The sequence below is a fragment of the Capsicum annuum genome, chromosome 11 (genome assembly GCF_002878395.1).
Source record: "Capsicum annuum cultivar UCD-10X-F1 chromosome 11, UCD10Xv1.1, whole genome shotgun sequence".
NCBI lineage: Eukaryota > Viridiplantae > Streptophyta > Magnoliopsida > Solanales > Solanaceae > Capsicum > Capsicum annuum.
The window spans coordinates 128524349-128546025 of NC_061121.1; the positions used below are offsets into that span (position 1 = coordinate 128524349).

A 21677-nucleotide genomic window follows, 5' to 3' on the forward strand; every position below is an offset into this window, starting at 1 on the left:
AAAAAAGTAAGAGTTGAGAAAAATAAAAAATAAAACGAGAAAAGAAAAACTAAAAATTAAAGTAAAATTAAAAAGAAAAAAATTAAAAGTTAAAATATATATATATATATATAATTGTTATCAAGAATCATTTATGTAATTTATTTTATTAATCAGGATAATTTCGTCTAAAAAAATATTAATTAAGAGATAAAAGACTATTTTAATTTGTTTTTTCTATTCGATGCTAAAATTTAAAAGCATCACAATTTGAATCTATTCCTGAAAGTTACAGGTCATTTGAACGGAGCGGAGCTGCCTCCTTTACTTTTAGGTTTTGAGGATGAGCACTAGTGCAATAGTTGCGGAGAAAGTGTGGAAAGATATCCAATCGACTCATTCAGGTCTCTTCTTGACCTCGGAGTCATATTTGGTTTATATCATATTTGAGTCTCTTCATTTCCTATTTTGTTTTGGTTTTCAATTTTTCATGTTCTGGATGGATTGGTGCAGTGAGCGATGAGCAACTCTCCATGTCGGTATATAAATATTTTTTCTTCCTTGCTAAATTCCAATTTCGGTTCTTGATTGGTTTTACTAGAGTTGAATCTATTCTCTAGATTGCATTTCTTGTTTGGGAAAAATTTGGAGAGAGCAACGAGAATAGTTGATCAAAGAGGTGTGAAGAGGATCTTGGGTGAGCCCAGTGGTCGTTCCATCTTTCAGGTAACGAATATAATCAGTACATGGTGTATGCGGAGTGTAGGTGTATGATAATTAACTATTGAAGCTCTCCTGGTTGCGCAGGTTGTGGGAGAGTCAAAGAGGAAGGAGGAATATTTATGCTTTGCAGAACATTATTGTGCCTGTTATTCTTTCTTCTATGACATTGTAAACAGAGGGGAGCAGCTTTGTGTGAGATCTACCTTCCTTAAAATCAAGACCCGCTTTCTCTAATATTATCGAAAATTAACATTCCCTTTTATGTTTTGTGTTGTTCCCTAGTGTAAGCATCAATTAGCTGCCAGACTTGCTTCTTCGTTGGGAACATGTATTGATGTTAACATGTCTGACGATGACCTTGCTCTCATCCTCTCCCAGCTTTGAATCTTGAGCTTCTTCCAGGTAATAAATACTTTCACCTCTACCCTCGTCAATTTATGGACTTCTCCCTTGGCCATTGTAGTTATACAGGGGCATTTGCACATTCAATCAAGCATGTTTGTGCCGTGTCAAACAGTACACGATTACCATGGGTCTGCATTTATTGAGACTTTTTTTTGGCACCGTTCTCACCAGGGGTGGACCCACTTAGTGCGTAATGGGGTGCTCGGCACCTATTGGCCCCGACTCGAATTATGTTTATTTAAGCAGAAAAATACCAAGTTTGTTATATAAACTTCAGCAAGCACACATGAAACGAATAGCCGGATGGATGCTCTGTTTTATAGGCAAAAATCAATGTTCTCAAATTTATGGAAGAGATGCAAGATCGGTTCACCATGAACACAATTTTTTACAGGGGGAAAAAGGTTAAATTTATCCGCTCTGTTTAAGAAAATTGGCTAAATATATGCTTCATTATACTTTGAGTCAAATTTATCTTCGTTGTTATACGAGCTAAATTTACCCCTTTACTTTACAAAATTGGCTAAATATATTCTTTGTCATACTTCGGGGCCAAATTTACCTTCGGTATTATACTTTGAGGTCAAATTTACCATATTAAAAAACTTTTAACATGTACCATATTTCTTTAATAGAAAAACTCAAATTAATATTAAATACCCCATTTTTTAAAACTAAAACACAATCTAATCTAACTCGTCCAACACGATTCAAGTCACAAAGAAGACACAAACAAATATACCCCCTCAGTTTTGTTGATCAAATTTTTTCCACGATATTAAGCTACTGAATATTTATCAGTGCATAGCTCATGAAAGTTGTATTTGCATTAGTGGAAATACAAAAAATATAATCCTCTCCCAGTTCATAGATCTACATCAGTTTAGAAACAAACAAATTAAAAATTACCACTTAGCAGGCAAATATAAAGATTAGATCCACCGATATTTCTCTAGATGATTGATAAGATATCTCCTTATGTATCAATCATTACATCTCTTCATTCCTATGTCTTTATATATACAATTTGGATATACATAAATTTTTTGAGAAAATTTATCCACTAATTTTAGAATATAGATGCATATACAATTGCATATCTAATTTTAAAATTTGAACATAACTGAAACATGAGCAGAGTTTGTAATGGACATTCTCTCTACTTACATGCTCTGTATTATCCCAATTTATTTTACTTTTTGTTCATTTGTAAACAACCTACTAGAGCTGTACGTTCAAATAGAATTACATTTGTTGATTGAAAAAAATTCGATCAACAAAGCTAAGGGACGAATATATTTATTTGTCTATTTTTTGTGGGTCGGATAGGACGAGTTAAATTAGAGTGTGTTTTATTTTAATAAATGAGTCATTTAACGTTTTTCCATGCTTTACTATTAATTTGTTTATTATTTCGTGTCTCGAGCCGGGGGTCTATCGGAAACAACCTTTCTACTTCTTTAGAGGTAGAGGTATGGACTGCGTACATCTTACCCTCCCCAGACCTCACTATGTGGGAATACACTGGGTTTGTTGTTGTTGTTATAGTCATTTAACGTTTCATTTGGATTTCTCTTAAAGAAAGAGTACAAGTGGATAGTTTCTTAACAACAAAGGTAAATTTTGCCCAAAAGTATGAAATCGAGGGTAAATTTGACTTCAAAACATGACGAAGGGTATATTCTGTCAATTTTTTAAATTAGAGAGATAAATTTTGTAAAAACTATTACATCAAAGATAAATTTTGATCTCAAATTATGAAAAAAAATATATTTAGCCAATTTTCGAAAGTAACAAATAAATTTGACCCTTTTCCCTTTTTTAAATTTAGTTGATTTTGTTATGTTTTATTATTCATACAAATAACATAAATATCAACCCTTTTGGAAGTAATTACACTCTCTCCTATTTTTTTAATTGCTTTACTCTCTTCCTATTAATATACATAACATAGCGGACATATTTTTGTAATATGTTTAGGAAGTTGAGATTTTTTGTAATATTAGAAACATAAGTTGTGTATTTGTGTAATTTCACATTGTTCCTCTAACTTTCTTCCCTGTTGATTCTTACTTTTGTATTACTCATTTACTTTCTTTTCTTTCCTTTTAGTTTTTTCTTTCTCGTAATCTGATTAATCTTATTGGGGAAAATGAAAGAAATGGGAAAGAATCATTTGCGCTAGCATCAAAACATTGAGCCTTCATTTCAGTTCAACTCAAAAACAAAAATACCCTCTTGCTCGCTAGTTTGTCTTTTTTTGTTTTGTTTAATATCGTATGTGAAGTATATTCTTTCTCCTTTTTTTCATTGAACCAAAGAATTACTATTGGTTATTGCACTAAACTGAAAAAAATATAGTCTGGTTTTTCTTGAGGAATTTTAGTTTGCAATTATTCTCTTTGGTTGATTCAAGTTTATGTTGAAAATAATGAGCATCCATCGCCTTAAAATTCTGGATCCGCCACTGATTCTCACCTTTATCAAACATCTTTTAGTGTCTGATCTATGTAACACTTTAGGTTTGAGATGTCTTGTTTTGCCATCCCAAGTATTTTACCTTTTTATTTGTTGTTCTAGTTTTATAAAAAAGTCACATTTCCATCAAATTACTAATTCATCTTAACTGCATTTTCCTAACAAGATGGCCATTCTAGAACAAATCAATTTCTATAAGCCATCCGTGTTGAAATGGAAGGGGAGCCATGGAGCAACTGGTAAAGTTGCTTCCATGTGACCAGGAGGTCACAAGTTCAGGCCGTGGAAGCTTTGGCAGAAATACGAGTACAATAGGCCCTTGTGGTGTGGCCCTTCTATGGTTCGTGCGCATAGTGAAAGTTCTAGTGCACCGAGATGCCCTTTTTCATCGGTATTGAAATGATCAGTTCTTAAACAAAGGCCAAATCATGTGGATGTTCAGCTGGCTGAAGGTGCTCGTATAACTTTTCTGATGATTATAATGTTAATGTTCACGTAAGTTTAAAAACCACAGTTGTCTGCATTTTGTTTTGATACTAAAATCATTGCAGATGGATGTTGGTGTATTTCTCCTTTTGGGCTATTTTTCGCAATAATACGTTCTTATGAGATTGCTATATGTTTTCAGAGAAAGATCAGGTTTCTAAGTTAGTTGATGATAATCTCGTTTTCTTTTTCCTATTCGTGCAAGCTTGTAAGCACCTCGAATACCTACCTCCCACCAGCATATGTTCTGGGTAACTCTGCCCTCTAAAGCTTAGTCAGATGGGAAGAAATCACATAATGTTTTTTGTATTTGTTTGGATTTCAGATTTGAATCCTTGTCTCCAATTCTTGGTTGCAAGTTTCTTTTTTGGTCCTCAGAATGAATTGACTGTCGAAGACCTTATCATTCTAGTTTTATTCCAGGACAGAAATTGAGGCTATCACTTTACCTCTTAATAGCTTAAGGTAACATGTGGTTGTTCGTTCTCTTGGATGCATCTCTTAAGATGAAATAGACGTGGAATCCTTAAAACTTTAGGATGTTACTGAACTAGTAAAGGAGTTGAAGTAGGATTAAGCAAAATCTGTTGACTTGCATGGCCAGTTCTGTGCAGAGAGCCAGAGACAGGTGGAACTATTTGGTGAATCAATAAATCTATTTAGATATTTTATCACCCAAAAGAAAAAGGCAAAATACATAAATATGATCCTAAACTTGACACCAAATTATAATTTTGACCTTAAACTTTGATAGTGCATAAATAGGACCTTTAACTATTCAAAACCTGAACAAATATGACCTCCAATTTTGCAATCCCCATGTGTGAGTTTTACTCGCGCCTATGTGGAAAGGTAATCCAATCACACGGTGCCACGTCATTAAAAAGGCTGACATGGCATGATGACGCGGTTTCAATTAAAACGACGTCATTTTACTTCTATAGTCAAAATGACGTCGTTTTGCTGCTTATTATTATTATTATTATTATTATTATTATTATTATTATAATATAAAATTTTCATCTTAATAACGTTTTATTAATAAAGTTAATTTATTAACGTTTTAATAACGTTAATTTGATAATGTTAATTTAATAATGTTAGTTTAATAACGTTTTAATAAATTTAATTTAATAATATTTTAATAATGTTAATTTAATAACGTTTTAATAACGTTAATTTAATAACATTAATTTAATAACGTTAATTTAATAACGTTAATTTAATACCGTTTTTTTAATAATGTTTTAATTATGTTAATTTAATAACGTTAGTTTAATAACGTTTTAATAACGTTAATTTAATAATATTTTAATAACATTAATTTAATAACGTTTTAATAACGTTAGTTTAATACTCCCTCCGTTTCGGAATAAGTGAATTATTGGGGTATTTATTGGTGTTTCAAAATAAGTGAATCATAGAATTTTTTTCTAAATTTGCTCTTATGATTTGACAACCAATTAACTTTTGAAAAGGTATTACATGGTCAACTTTTTTTTTTTTGGGGTAAAAATGGAAAGTTGTGTTAAATTTATGTCTTTAATGTTTTTTCCTTAATATGTGTGTCAAAATCCAACAATTCATTTATTATGAAATGGAGGGAGTAACATTTTAATAACGTTAATTTAATAATATTTTAATAACGTTAATTTAATAACGTTTTATTAAAACTATAATTTTTTTTATTTATTGTTAGTATAATTTCATCTTTGAGCTGAAAATAATGAAAAAATAATAGTGAAAAGTTATTTAAATATATAAAAAGGAATTAGTAAGGGCATAATAGTCATTTTATCCTTTTTTTACTGTTGGAACGCTCAAAATTTTAGCCCGACGCGCCCAGTTTTACGTGTACAACACGCGTTTGGCCACGTTGGATTGGAGGTCATATTTGTGCAGTTTTGAATAGTTAAAAGTCATATTTGTGCACTGTCAAAGTTTAAAGTCAAAGTTATAATTTGGTGTCAAGTTTAGAGTCATATTTATGTATTATGTCAAATAAAAAAGATAAATTAAGATATAATTAAGAGGACGGTAGACACTACTGCAAATATTTGATTGTTGCCATGCAATAATAATTCTTCTGGCATTACAACTTTACCACAATGATGTTGTTCATGGATCAAATTATTCCGTGGATTAGATTTCACTTGTTTAATTAGCAGATATCATAATGTCGAGTCTAGAAGATGAAATGATTAAAAAAAAAGACCTGCAAAATCTTAAGCAGTACATACCTGAACTTGTAACAAAGGATGAGAAACTCAAGCCATACAATGAAGAAGTATCTTCTCTTATTTGATTGTATCCCCATATTTCCTATAGTTGAAGCCATTTCTTATCCAGCTTTATTGCAGGTTGAAGCAGCATCTTGTCCTATAAGAAATCCAACGAATCATATGCTTTTATAGTTCTCAATGATTACGATTTGGGTTTTGGAACCACTGCATTGTTTAAGAGGACCACGTCCTTTTGGAACTTACGACAAAGTAATCAGATGACGAGGATTCTCTGCATTGCACCTAGTGTACTTTTAAATATCTTGCTAAAAGAGGGATCAATATCTGATCTCATTTGTTTGGTTGATGTACATGGTGAAGAAAATATCTGGTGATATCACTGTTTCAGTAACTTCTAAAGCTGTCAATATTTTGGAAAATTATTCTTGTTCTAGTATACTCATATTATCAGATGAGGAAACCCCTAAGAGAGTACTGGATACAATTCATATGTTTCAGTACTGGAAGCTTATGTTATTTAATTGTACCAAGTTGCACTTTCTGAGACAAGGGTATTGAAATCTTGATGTTTTTTGTGGAACCCTAGTAGCTTGGATGAGCCATATAGTTGCTCTTCACATGGTCAGGCAGGTATTCAAAGGGCTTATAAGCGCATCATTATTGTAGGTATATAACTCATTCAGAGCATGTGATCTTCCCAGCTGTTACACTAAGTACCATGAAATTTAATAGCTGTGGGACTAGATTATAAGAAAAGTTTCGGTACTTCTCCAATTATTAGACAGCTTGTTACCACATTGAAACTTCAGTATCGGATCTCTAATCAGTAAGGTTGGGTTGCCAGTTGCCACCGTTAGTAATTACTAATTATAGGGTTCCAGCCCCGTCTCTCTTAAAGAACACCAATACATATTTTCTGAAGAGGAAATGTAATCCTATACGATTACTCCTCTTTAAACTCAACATTCGATTGTTTTCTGCCTCAAACTTGGATGTCCTCTCTCATTTGGATACGTCCCTCATTGCATTATGCAGTAGCAATGTTGTGCTGCTGCATCTCGGCCTTGCATCTCAAATTCCATACATAGAACTTAGAAGGAGGAAGGCATGATATTTGCCTGCAAGAGTTCCATTTTGAAAAAAAAATATTCACAAATTAAATTTCACATATATATCGTCATATGACATTCTATGTCCCCACATATTAACTGATCTACATTCTCATGTTCAAACTATTTGAATGTAAGTGTTGGCTCGTAGAATTATTGGAAATTGAACTCAACCCTTGATTTCTATATTTTATCTTATGTCCATAGAGTTTATTTCAATACTACGAAATCCATCTCATGATTCACACTAGTTATTTCATTATTTTACAAGAAAAATTGCATGATTTCAAAGGTCTCCTTCAAGAAAGTTTTATAACTACTTTGTGGATTTTGAAATGTTTTGAATATAGAAAAGATGCTTTTATTGGAAGTTATGGCTTATCATAATTTACAAAGAATTAGAGCGCCAGGCTCAACCAACAGTTCATATGATTTTGAGCACAAGGTTTTTAGTGGTGTTTTCATATGATTTTTGAGCAAAGGCTCACCAACATGTTTTCAGTATAGCCTGAGCATATATAGTTTCACGAGGACTATTCAACACCATGAGGGGTACGGGTTCAGATAACACTTGCCCCAAAACTACATATGTCAGTGTAGGATAGTATCATTCTGCAAGTTCAAACTCCTCCTATAGCACACAGTGGCCTAGTACAGATATATAGTTTCAGTTTCGTTCTATACCCCATCAAAGTGTAGAGCATCTCTCTCAGTCGGGTCAGAGGTTGGGCATCACGAGCTCATGTGGTGTGCATTAGTTATATGAAATTTCCCAATTACGAAAATCAGTAGTATTCTTTAATTCTGATTGATTATGACTCTATACAAACTACTTATGACAGAACCACAGTTGCTCATTTTTAGTTCATGATTAAGGCTTACTGACATTCAATGTTCTCGTTTTCATGATTTCAGCAGTTGAGATTTCCGGCATAATATTCTTTTTCTGCTTTCAGTTTATTGAAGATTTGTCATATCCTATTTCTCAGCTACTTCTATCGAGTTATGTATCTCATACTTATGCTTAGTTCTTAATCTATCATATATTGGTTTCAATTACATTCAACATATTTACTTTACATACCATACGCTCCATGTACTACTGCTATTTAACGCCGCATCATTTCATGATGCAAATTTAGGTACTCAGGCCCGCAACCAGACCCTCAGTTAGACCTCTCTCTTAGCTTGTGGTGATTCCTCCTTGCATTCAGAGGACTTGGATATGTCTTGTTTAGCTTGTTAGTTCAGTTTATCAATTAAAGGTATGTCGGGGCCTTTTAGCGGCAGACTTATTCAGTTCAGATATCTTAGAGGTTCATTAGACAATTAGTTGGTTGTACTCAGTTTATGTTGATTTAAAGTTTTGTATTACTAAAGCATATTTCATTTTATTTCAAAAGTTTATCTTATGCTTTATGTTTCATAGTTTCTGTGTCTTTCAGTATTCATTGTTAGTAGTATGCCAGGATCAATAGTGGTTCTGGATGCCAATCACGGATAGGATATAGACTCCACGCGTGACACCTAGTCACACCCTTCATCGTCAACGTAGAACCCCCATCGCATTTGCGAAGGTTTTTGTCCTAGTCCTATTGCGATCATGATGGTCTAGTCGCGTTCGCAATGCAAAATTTCAACTCAAACTCGTGTTTGCCCTTCTTCTCGATCGTGGTAAGTCCGCGTGATCGCAATGCAGAAGCATTTCGTTCTTCGCAATCGCAACAGGCTCGTCGTGAACATAATGAAAAAAGTGCCTTACACCAGCAACAACAAAACCCAACAATCCAAGGCCAAACCAAAATCTCCAAACAGACTCTTGGAATTTGATCAAACCTTGTGAACATAAATCGACTATGCTACTAGACAAAAATGATATTTCAAACTCAACGAAATCGTTAGATCGTTGAACAGAGTTCGTTATCAACAAGTTGATTAAAGTCAATCCTATGCCCTTACTTTTTAACTTTCCAACCAATTACTCAAAATCTATCCATGGAACCCAAAGAAAAGGTCCGACTAACCCAAAAATGGTATTTTAGAGCTAATAGAACTAATGGAATTCCCATACTACCTCGTTGTCACCGAATGTTGATCTAAGGTAATCATACTAACTTCCAAACATTTCAAAATGAAAAGCTTATGTAATTCTCAATAAACACCTCGAGAACTATGCCACCCACACCCACAGACAACATATACCATAAAGCAACTACATAGAGGGGTAAAGAGGTTAAAACACAATAAAATAAAAAATTCACTATGACAATTATTACATCATCCACCACTTAAGTACACATTCAGCCTCAAATGTAAGGGAAAGAAAGATACCTGAACTATAAAAAATATGGGGATATCCACTCCGCATGTCTACTCTGTCTCCCTAGTAGCCTCCTCAACTGATCAATGTTTTCATTGAACCTTTACTAAAGGTATTTCTTTTGATCTTAACTTCCGAGTCTGCCTATCAAACATGGCCATGAGCTCCTCCTCAAATACAAGATCTGATCCAAATCAATCGAATCCCTCTAAATCACTTGATAACCACCAGAATAATACTTTTTTTAACATCGAGACATTAGATGCACAACTGAAAGACCCGTAGGTAAGGCTAACTAATATACCACCCTTCTAATACAATTTAGAATCTCAAATCAACCAATAAACCTTACCTAAGGTTGTCCTTCTTCCCATACCTCATCACACCCTTCATGTTTGATACCTTCAATAGAACCCACTCACTAACCATGAACTCCAAGTAACGAACCCTCCAATCTTCACAACTTTTCTATCTACTCTAGATGTCAAAAGTTGGTCCTGAATAAACTTCACCTTATCCGTGGACTCTCTAATAAGTCATTAACTCATGGTCTAACATTAGAATAATGATACGACGACCACCGAGATCTACACTGTAACACCTTAAACTTCTGAGTTAAGATCTGAACCATTATATGTGTGTTGAGAGACTTGAAATTTGTGAAAATTCTTCTTTACATAGGTGTTATGACTAATTCCTTAGTGGAGAAAGAGCTTTGGATACAAATAAAGGTCCTAAGGAACTTCTAGCTCAAAGTTAGGTTGAGAGCTCCTTTACTAATTTCTTTTTTAAAATGAAAGGGTCTACAGGCCAGAATTTATTCATAAAAAAAAAATATGTACAAAAAGTTAAGATGCCCAAGTAGGTCAAACTCTAACCCAACCCAAATCAAAAAAGAAAACAAATAACAAATAAAAGCAACGAATTAAATAAAATCAAAAGAAAAATAACGCTAAAAATATCTGTTATCTGAACCCTTTATCTTCTTCTAAAAAATTCTTCTACTTAATGAAGGTTCATGTTTTTCACAGAAAATTTCAACACCGACAGCTCAGAGCTTGATCATATGATGAAGATCAGATAATCTCAATGAAGCTTCTATATTATTGTCATTTTGAAAGAGCTAATTATAAATCTAGACAAGAAAAGTTCAACAAAGAGAGGAGTAATTTAAACCTCTGCTCCATCTGATTAGTTTCTACTAAGTTTTCTAATGAGCTATCAATGTGAGACTTATTTGGCTTAAAAATGGTAAAAAATTAAGTTCTTAATGCCTATTTGAATTAATTTTAATGTCTTAGGTTTATTTTTAGGGTAAAGTTCAAGAAGAGGTTGAAAGAACGAATATAAGTAAAATGATGGAAGATTGGAGCTAAAAATGCAAAAGGGAATCCCATGGGAAGATTGGCATATCACCAAAACAACCTGTGCATCACCGAATGTGGGATTCTATCGCCAACTTTAACAGTTCAAACCCAACTCTAATTTAAACCTTTCAAAGATAAAGAAGAGTGGTTTAGCATATCATCAAACGGATCAATGAAACCAAGGTCAATCGCCAAAGGCACCAAAAGCCATCCCCTAAAGCTCAAGTTTAAAGATGATTCAATAAGTCACAAGTAATTTGGTGCATCACCGAGTGATTCAGTAATTGGCCATCTATCTGCTGATTTGGAAACAGTGCCACTTTTGTAATTTTGAGGATTATTTTTGTTGAAGCTATTTAAGCATATTTGGCAGTTTGGAATACTATTCTTTGTTAATTTTGAGATTAGAGAGTTTGTAATCAAAACCCTAGAGTGATTTTAGCTATTTGTGTTGAGTTTTTGCTTTGAGATTCTCTTGGATTTTTTGGATTCCACGGTAGATCTAAATGATGATATGGGTATATTTTTCTTATCTTTTGTTGTGGGTAGCTAAATTTCTATCTTGGGGTTGTGTATGAATGAGTAGTGATAATTATATGGGTGTTGTTTATTTGCTTCTTTAATTGATTATTTGTTATGGGTTTGACCTCTACTTTGTGTTATTAACTTATAATTGGAGATTGCAAACTCTAGTTAACCCTAGATCTCTTACTTTCCTTGATAAAAGGGATAAGGGGGAGGAATAGTTGTCAACTAAGACTTGATGTTCATCATTGAATAGTAGTTCTTAGACATAAGGCTACTAAATTAAGGTTATAGGTTATTTATGATATACCACTTATGAAATGTTTGAAAGAACCCGTTTGTCAAGTTTGATGTTTTATTTAAAGATTGACATTAAAATTTAGGACCTAGCCTACTTTTAACTATTAAATGAACCTAGGCAAATATCCAATTACCTATGCATGTACAACACTTATGAACGCATTACCCCCAGTATCTTTAACACTTGATTACAATATCTAGACCCACTTTTGTAACCTAATCGTGCATTCAACTAGTTAAACAACAATTTTTGAATTACTCTCTCAATTTACCTTATTCAGTGTTTTTAGCATTATATGCAAGCAACTAGTCACATGTGACACGCGGAGCTGAACCTATTGCCTTCATTCCTCATGGGATTGACCCCGACTTTATTATTGGAAAATATATTGCTAATGTATTATTCATCTTTTCTAGGGTGTTATTAAGCGTTATAAAAAATAACGTCGTTGCTGGGCAATGAAACGTAACATTCATTCATTATAGTGTTATAAGTTACTTTTGTTAGCCATAGTATAAACTCTATTTTATTTGTTGTTTTTGTCTTATGAGGTGATAACATATACCAACAAGACAATATGTGTCAACATGGTAGCGACACCATTACCTTTGATATGCAACTTGAGGATGAAGATCACTTGGGTTATACCGGATGGGTAAGTGCAATTTGCATACCACCTACGGTGGTAATGCTGTCTTCTATGCTACTAGCGTGATACTCCACTTACTCCAAATGAAAGGACTTTTCAGAGGACAATCTCACAAAGATGCAAACATCTATTTGAAAAATTTTATAAACGTTTATAACCTGTTTGACATTCCTAACATTCCACAGGAGTCTATCCGTTTTAGGTTATTCTCTTTTTCTTTGATAGGTAAAGCGGTGTTGTAGTTGTGAGAGTTTTAGAAAGTCTTTATAACATCTTGCATTGAATTTATGGATGCCTTCATATACGAATTCTTTCCACCATATCACATACTTAAATTGAGAGATCAGATCACAAATTTTTGGTAAGAAAATGGTGAGCCATTGTATGAACCAACGTTGAGGTTAAGAAAAAAATTCTACATTTCCCTAATCATGAAGTACCAGATAAAATGCTTCTTCAAATCTTCTATAATTAATTGGACAAATTGAAAAAGATGCTGGTGGATAACACAGTTAGAGGGCCATTAATCAATCAAACTTATAGAGTTACATCAACATTGTTGGATCAAGTGAAAAAACAAAGTAGAACACGACACACATGAGATATCGAGATGGTCGTGGGCACTCCCTCCGTGTCTGTTGTCAGCCAAGAACAAATGACTAAATATGAGAAGAAATACAAAACATGACAAAAGTAATGACACAATTGGGTTTTCCCACAAAATATGTCATGGGCGCAACTCCAAAAGTGTTTAATGCCATAGTTTACAAGGGAGCTAAAACACATAAATATGATGATGCAGAGTCACTTGATAAAGATATTTGATTCTTGTCGAACCAAATAGGGGTTATTGACCTACCTATAAAAGGCGAGGCATGAATTAAGGTTGGAATAAAAGGGACTAAGATTAGAAAGACTAAGATTAGAGAGACTGCAATTATGATAGAGATTGAAGGGATAAGGAGCGCAATAAGGATCATGATTGGAGAGAAAAAGAGCATAACCATGATAGATACATCTTTCTACATGATAGGCAAATTTATAATAAAAGCTACCACCATTGATCTGAAAAGTTATAAGAAAGAAAATGTGCTTTCTCGTATCCTTATAGCGGTTGAAGAGAGTTACAAAAAGCTGAGGGAAATGAATAGCGACATTTTGTAACTCAATCAAATGGTCACCTTGAATTCAGCCTCAATCAAGCAACTTGAAACTCAATTGGGCCAAATCTCATCTCAGTTGAACATAAGGCAAAATGGGAGGGGGGGGGGGGGAAGGGGCCCTCCCTAGTGACATCGGGCAAATCCAAAAAATGATTCTCATTACATGACAATTTTCACTAGGAGTGATAAGACTCTTGCAATGATATTGTGAATCTTAATGAAGACTTTAATGAGAGGGAATTTTAAGATCAAGTAAGTGGAAAGAGAAAAAGGCTTGATAAGTCAAATGATGAAGTCCCTATTTCAAATGAGCCTAGTGTTAACAAACCAAAAGAAATATAAGAGTAGGTTAAAAGGTACAAGAGACCATAAATAATTGATGAGAATTGTCTCAAAATTGAAGGAAATTCTAGTTGCTCCAAAGCCATTATTCAAAATACCTCACCAAGAAGAAGAGGGGTGATACCAAGTTTAAGAAGTTTCTCTCTAAATTTAGCAGCCTATCGGTAAACAGTCCTTTGATTGAAGCTTTACTTAAAATGCCTGGGCATGCCAAGTTCATGAAGGACTTGGTGATGAAAAAGAATCATGGACTTCAAAATGGTGGAGATTTCACATTGTTACAGTGCTATCATGTCGAGCAATATGCTGGTCAAGAAAGAAGACCCCAGTGTATACAATATCTCTTGCACCATTAGGGTGTATCAATTTTGCAAGGCTTTATGTGACTTAAGGACAAGTATTACCTTGATGCCTCTAGTTATATTTAAGAAGTTGGGATTGAGAGCTCCAAGGTCCAAAACCATGAGAATCTTAATGGCAGATCGGTCTATTAAATGACTGATGATAATTCTATAAGAGTATTGTTTGGGTTGTCAATACATATTTCTCACCAACTTTGTGATCTTTAATTAGGAGATAGACTACAAAATTCTAATCATTCTCGGTAGGTTTTTCTTTACTATCGATAGGGCATTAGTAGATGTGGAATGTTGTGAGATAAAGTTTAGGGTGAATTATAAGAAGGTGACATTAAATATGTGCAAGTCCATGAAACAACCGAAGCACTTACAAGTGATTCATGATGAGGTGGTTGATGCAACAGAGTCAAATTTTATTAGTGAACCACTAACGAGATTCTTGTGGAATCATGGAAGTGAAGAGATTGAAATGTATGATAAGGTCATGGATCCATTGATGAGTATTGCTTTAACACTAAGAACCCATACAAATTAGACAATGATTTGAAAAATTGGGAGAGTCCTCCCATTAAGTCTTCAACTGATGAGCCACCACAACTTTAGCTTAAACCATTACCCCCATACCTGCATTATGTATTTTTAGGGGAAGGTAAAACCTTTCCAATTATTATTGTAGGAGATTTGTTTCCATGGTAAGTAGAAGAATTGGTGTCAATTATGATACAATATATTTGGTCCATTGGGTGAACTATTATGGAAATTATTGGGATTGCTCCTAATATTTGTACTTACAAGATAAAGTTAGAGCCAAAATATATACCAAGTGTTGATCATCAATGGAGGTTAAATATCATGACCCGAGGCTACCCCTAGTCGTGTGTAACGCCCCAAATCTGGTACCCGGAATGCTACACGGTGCTCATGACCCCAAAAGACCACAAGCTAACCCATGACTGATATCTGTAACCGAGCACTGAATAATATACTATAATTATGCAGAATATAAGCTGTAAGGCCATAAGGTTCAAAATTGAACTAATACTGAATATAATACAATGTCTATAGTGGGGTATGGAAATATCCAAAACTGAGATAAACTATCTGAAACATGCTGTAGTCTGAAAGCCTCTAAACTATTTAAAAACTATAGAGTTGATGGGACATGTCCCCAACTAACTCCAAACTATTAAAATAATAAAGTAATAAAATAATCATGTTATTCTCGAATGATGAGGACTCACTGTAAGTCTAGTCGTTGAACGTCTGATCTACTAAGGATGCTCAGGAGCTCGTGCTTCTAAACCTATGGTATAAAACACCATAGCACAAATGCGTCAGTACTTGGAATATACTAGTATACAAGTGAGGTAGGATGAGTGCAATGGTTCATATGCATGAACAATACTAGCTGACTGAATAACATAAATATGAAAATATATGTATGAATAAGAGACTGTAACTGAATTCGTGATAACACTGACTCGTGAATTCTGATAACATGGATTTACTGATATCTGAGTACTAATACTGGGATACTGAATAAATGAGTCTATAGAGTACTGAGGAACTTATGTTATATTATTAATAAAGGAAAGACTATTTCTGACAGTTCTAATTATGAAGAACTGGTCTGATTGACTGTATCTGACAGTCCTGAAACTAAATACTGATAACATGGGATACTGATAACTGAATAATTGAAATAACTGATACTGAGCAACTGTATCTGACAGTTTAGGTTTTTATGAAACTAGCTGAGTTTCATACTATTTCGAGTTGACTGTATCTGACAGTCCTGAAATCTGAAGAACTATCTGAGTTCTATTACTGAGACTGAATGACTGTAGCTGACAGTCCTAATTCTGTAACTAAAACTATGGGAAGTATTTATCTAACCGACATCCCCCTAATATGCTATTATAACTGAGTTGGGGTCCAATATGTAACCCCAATTGGAAGGGTGTCAATACCGCACCACTGGTAAGGACAAGCTGTGGGTGACCCTCATCTGATAGTGTCCCCTAAAAGAAAATGGTGGGAACCTCATCTGATAGTGTTTATCCACCTCATCAACCCTCATCTAACAGTGTTAATGTCTTAACCTATGCTGGCTACATAGTTCTGGAATGCAAGGATGACTTCTAAGAATCATACCCTCATCTAACAGTGTGTGTTCCCATTCCTGGGTTCACTCGGTGCTAATTCCTACTCCCATCTGAATAGATACTAAACATGGATTACTGAACTGAACTGAATTAACTGAATTTCATTGACTGACGAAATATTACTGAGATCTGATAACTGACTGAGATTACTGAGATTACTGAGTTTTTCTTGAGTCATGAGACTGATTGAATTCTACTGAACCTGGCTTGTCTGAGAGTATCTTGAAACATGACACTGATTCTAGGCACACAGCTATATTTTTTGGGTACAAGTACCCCCATGACTCGATGGAAGGCAACTGACAAGGCATGACATTCTTGAATACATGACTAATATCAACAATCCATAATACAATAATTAAAGACATTTCTTGGGCATTTGATTATCATAGCTTGGTACGTGAATAAGATAACATGTATACATAGCATAATTTCATATGGATAACTCATGACCAATCCGAAAAACAATTTCAATATAGAAGAATAGCATGGAAGTTATTTTGGATCACAATTAAGCTATAGTGCTTAATTTCTATCCTCTTAAGCATTTTATCAAATACCTAGGATGCATGACTTAGGGTATAGGCATGACCATCAAATTAACACAATGAAACTTCATATTTCAACTCAATTTCACATGTTTTAGACCACATAATAGCATAGGTTCGTGAACAACATAAAAAGATTCCAACTTAGAAATCATACAATCAAAATCACATAAACATAATCAACCCACAATAAAATATTCACATTACAAGATTTAAAACTTGATTCTTGGGCTTCATGGATGAAAGAAATCCATGAATGAACACTGTGCATACCTTAGTTCTTGATTCTACAAAGATTGGCGGAGAGATTCTTGAATTTTGGTCTTGGATTTGAATCCCCAATTGAAAACCCTAGATTGTTCTTGAGAGAAACTTGAGAGAAACCCTATATTTTGGGTGAAATATGGCTGAATCATGTGTTATTGGGTTTATATAGGGTTGAGAAATTGACCCTTTTAACCCCTGGACGCATATTTTATTTCTAAAAAATTTCTCGAGTTGGCAGGCAATTGCCAACTGGGAACTGGGCTAACGGTGCGACGTGGTGAAATCGCATTGCAATACTGGATGGGACCTGGAAGTTTACCGCGACGTGGTGGTATTGCGCTGGGACACTGGAAAAAGGATGCTTATGAATTTGAGCCCTAGCGCGACGCACCATAATTGTGAAGGCTCACTGGATTTTGACGATTGCCATTTTGACTTGCTCCGCGATACGTTGATGGCTCAGGTGATACACTGTCTCACTAAATAGGCTCTAACTCTTTGTCCGAGTGTCGGATTTGGACAAATGTGGTATCGATAGAAAGCTTATTGAATTTACTACATGATGAAAAATGAAAATCTTGAATATACAACATGTATAAAAGTGCATTCATCTTTGAAACAAGTATTTAATATTTTTGGGATGAATTTAAGTTTGGTAGAAGAACGGTTTATTACATCGCGACAACGGTGCTTACGGTCACAAGTGACCACAAGCTGTGAGCACTGAATAAAATATAAACATAACACCTGTGTAGAAGATAAACTAAGAAGGAAATATAAATTTGAATACTGAAATACCGAATTAATCATAAGTCTGAAACATCTAATAAAAACTAAAAGTAACTAACTATCTAACTATTTTGTCTAAACGTTTGAAAGCCTCTAAACTGACTGAGGAGTTGATGGGATAGACCCTCAACTAATTTTGACAGACTAAATAAAATGAAATATTGAAATAACTAAATAAACATAACATGTCCTCGATGGATGAGGACTTACCACTACGGCTACTGGATTACGCTGAGCTGTCTTCGAGGGATTATTGGACTCCATGGGTGAAAGGAACCCATGGATGAACACCACACGTACCTCCCTAGATGATTTTGTAAAGATTCTTGGGAATTTCTTAGGATTTAAAGCTTGAATTCCTTGATTGCTTGAGAATGGGTTAGGGTTTATTCTTGAGGAAAGTGGGTTTCTTTTAAGAGGTTGTGTGATTGAAAGAGCAAATAATGCTATTTGAGGAGCTAAATTTCGTGTTATGGACTGATTGGGTGAAGGAAAATAATCCAAATTCCCTTAATTATTGAGGAACAAAAAACTGGACGGGTGAGGAAGGGCACGCCGTGAGCTCTAGAGTGGTGCACCAGAGGGGGAACTGTGGACTCTAAAGCAGTGCACTGGAGGGGGTGCGACGGGCTCATCCTGGTGCTTCTACTATTTTGGTGATCCAAACACACCCCTATGCTCGTTTGAAAATTCTAAAACTTACCTGAGATGTACTTTGAACAACCCCGATCATGAATCAACTTAAAAATTAACGTTCTGAGGTCGGGAAGATCAAAAATAAAATCATCAAAGTTTAGGGGCCTTGGAAATAAGGGAAGATGAAAAAGAAAATATCAAAGTTTAGGGGCCTTGGAAATGACTAAGTCCCAACACTTAGGCTAATTTCTAAGCTTTGGACCCCTTATGGATGCAATTGAGAGCTGAAATTAGCTAAGACTTTCATGTGGCATTACAATATCTCTCCCTTAGGAACATTCATCCTTGAATGAAACTGGTTTAGCTGAGAGTACTGAAGTAACTAAGGTCATTTACTGAATAAGCATAATTGGAAACATGATTACATAAGTGAGTCTGAAATATGATACATGGACTGAACTAAATATATGTAATGACATGAGATGGATTACATAGTTGACACTGAGAATGGAAAAGAGTCAATCTGAGGAAAATTGTTACCTTAATCTGAATCTGAGTTCGCGGAGAAAAGGTGAGGGTACTTGGTTCACGTATCTGCTTCTGCTTCTCAAGTGGCTCTCTCAATGGACTGCTTATCAGCCACCATTGAAGGAGCATACCTCACCAACTTAGTGAACTTAAGTGAGTATTTCTTCATACTCATATTACCTTACTTCAAATTGATGAAATCCTTCACCTTAGCTTCCCTCAACTCTAAAGGGAAAAACCTGTCTAAGAAATCCATGGCAAACTCCTTACAGGCACTGCCTCAACACCCTTATCCTCCTTCTACTACTTATACTAGGTCTGAGCTATATCTTGCAATTGGTATGCAGCCAAATTCATACTCTCACTCGAAGTGACACCCATGATATCTGTCACTTTCTGAACCATATCAAGAAACTCCTGTGGATCCTTCTCAAATTTGGATCCTAAAAATAAAGGGAGATTTATTTGGGTGAAATCCCAAATCCTAGTTGCAACTATATTTGCCACTGGATTAGCTGGGAAAATAGCGTGTTGATTATTCAAAGCATCTACTAAATGAACTCAGCATGAAAGATATGTTCATTCATGGGATCTTTCTGAACAGGCAGTGGTGCAGGCTGATTTCCATTCCTTCTCGCATAGTCTGTAAATAGAACTAAGTATGAGTTAGAAAGAGAGTTTAAGTAGAGCTCATGCCTGTTGTCATGACATGAATACTAAAAGAAGGGAAACTTTTCCTAAAATATCCTGTATCCTCTTGTCCATAAGTGTGGCGCGCTTCATACCAAAGCATAAAACTCTACTCAACTCTACTTTAAGACTTCTTAGGACACTTTAAACTCTAGGGTCTGATACAACGTTTTGTAATGACCTGAGGCTACCCCTAGTCGTGACAACGGTACTTACAGTCATAAGTTAACATAAGCTAACCCATGAGCTGGTACTTAGTGTGAGCACTGAATAAAATATAAACATAAAATCTGTATGAAAGATAAACTGAGAAGGAAATATAAATCTAAATCTTGAAATACCAAATCAATCATAAGTCTAAAACATTTGATAAAAACTAAAAGTAATTAATGAACTATCTTACTATTTTTTTTGAATGCTGAAAGCCCCTAAACTGACTGAGGAGTTGATGGGACAGACCTCTAACTAACTTTAACTGGATGAATAAAATAAAATACTAAAATAAATGAATAAACATAATATGTCCTCGATGGATGAGGACTCACCACTATGTCTACTAGCTTATGCTGAGCTGTCTAGCTATGACCAGGAAACTATGTGTCCGAACCTATGATATAAAACATCAAGCACAAAAAAGAGTATGCGATTAGTACTTTGAATGTACTGGTATATGAGATGAGAAGAGGTTGATATGAATGGGGTACTGTGCATATGAAATAAGAACTAACTAAATAGCATGAGATAACTGAACATGAATGCATGAAATCTGTAATATCTGAGAATGCAAGACTAAGTATATATTTGTTATGCTACTGAGATAAATCTGTAATTTAAAAGGATGAAAGCTGTAAAACTAAATATCTAAAAGTCTGTACACTTATTCAAGCAGACCTAAACTGGAAATATATTGAATACTATATTGAGACTGTGGGAGGTATTATCTAACCGGCATGCCCCAATCTGAGCTTATGGGGTCCTACCTGTAATCCCAGCTAGAAGGATGTCAGTACCGTGCCATGGGTACTAATACTGGCTATATGGATCTACTAATTCAGTGTCCTGAAAGACTAGGGAGTCAGTCCTAAACTGGCGGGTGACCCTAAGAGAGTGTCAGTCCTAAATTTGCGGATGACATCTCATAATCTTATACTGGCTACGTTGTTCTGGAACTTAGGGACTGCTGCTAAGGTCCCAGTTCTAACTAGTGGGTGAGATCTCATTCCTAGGTTCGCTCGGTGCTAAATCCTACTCTCAAATGAACTGACACTGGTATTGGACTGAACTAAACTCAACTGAATGTTATCATATAACTTCTAGTCCTCATCATGAATGTGAATATCTAAGTATACAGATAAGATTCATAGATTAACTATCTGTATACTTGAAAAGATGAATTTATGTAAATCACATAGGTATCGGGTGTTCATAACCCACCAACACTGAATGGAATTAACAATAATGCCATATAATAACTGTAAAACCATAGTAGGGGTTCATTGTTCAAAAACCCAATCGTTAGGCATTTCATCAAATACATGACAGTCATAAACTTAACCCCGAAAATGGGTAAAACATGCGAGAATAACATGATTACAAGACTAACAT

At 34.7% G+C, this 21677-nt stretch overlaps 1 protein-coding gene across 10 annotated transcripts; it reads left to right on the top strand.

Moving 5' to 3' along the window:
- The first annotated feature begins 236 nt into the window (after positions 1-236).
- Positions 237-8849, top strand: LOC107848241 (zinc finger SWIM domain-containing protein 7). Of its 10 annotated transcripts, none has more exons than XR_007046825.1 (7): positions 237-383; positions 493-514; positions 600-705; positions 787-894; positions 985-1104; positions 3765-4536; positions 6432-6889. XR_007046825.1 is itself a non-coding variant. In XM_016692955.2 (6 exons), the coding sequence occupies exons 1-5, from the start codon at positions 323-325 to the stop codon at positions 1084-1086; spliced, it is 399 nt and encodes a 132-aa protein (XP_016548441.1). In that variant the 5' UTR covers positions 237-322; the 3' UTR covers positions 1087-1104; positions 8566-8849. The 10 variants fall into 10 exon arrangements, 4 of the variants coding, with proteins under 4 accessions (XP_016548441.1, XP_016548440.1, XP_016548438.1 ...); XR_001667921.2 differs by having other exon boundaries at positions 239-383; positions 3752-4536; XR_001667922.2 differs by having other exon boundaries at positions 239-383; positions 3752-4080.
- The last annotated feature ends 12828 nt before the right edge of the window (positions 8850-21677 follow it).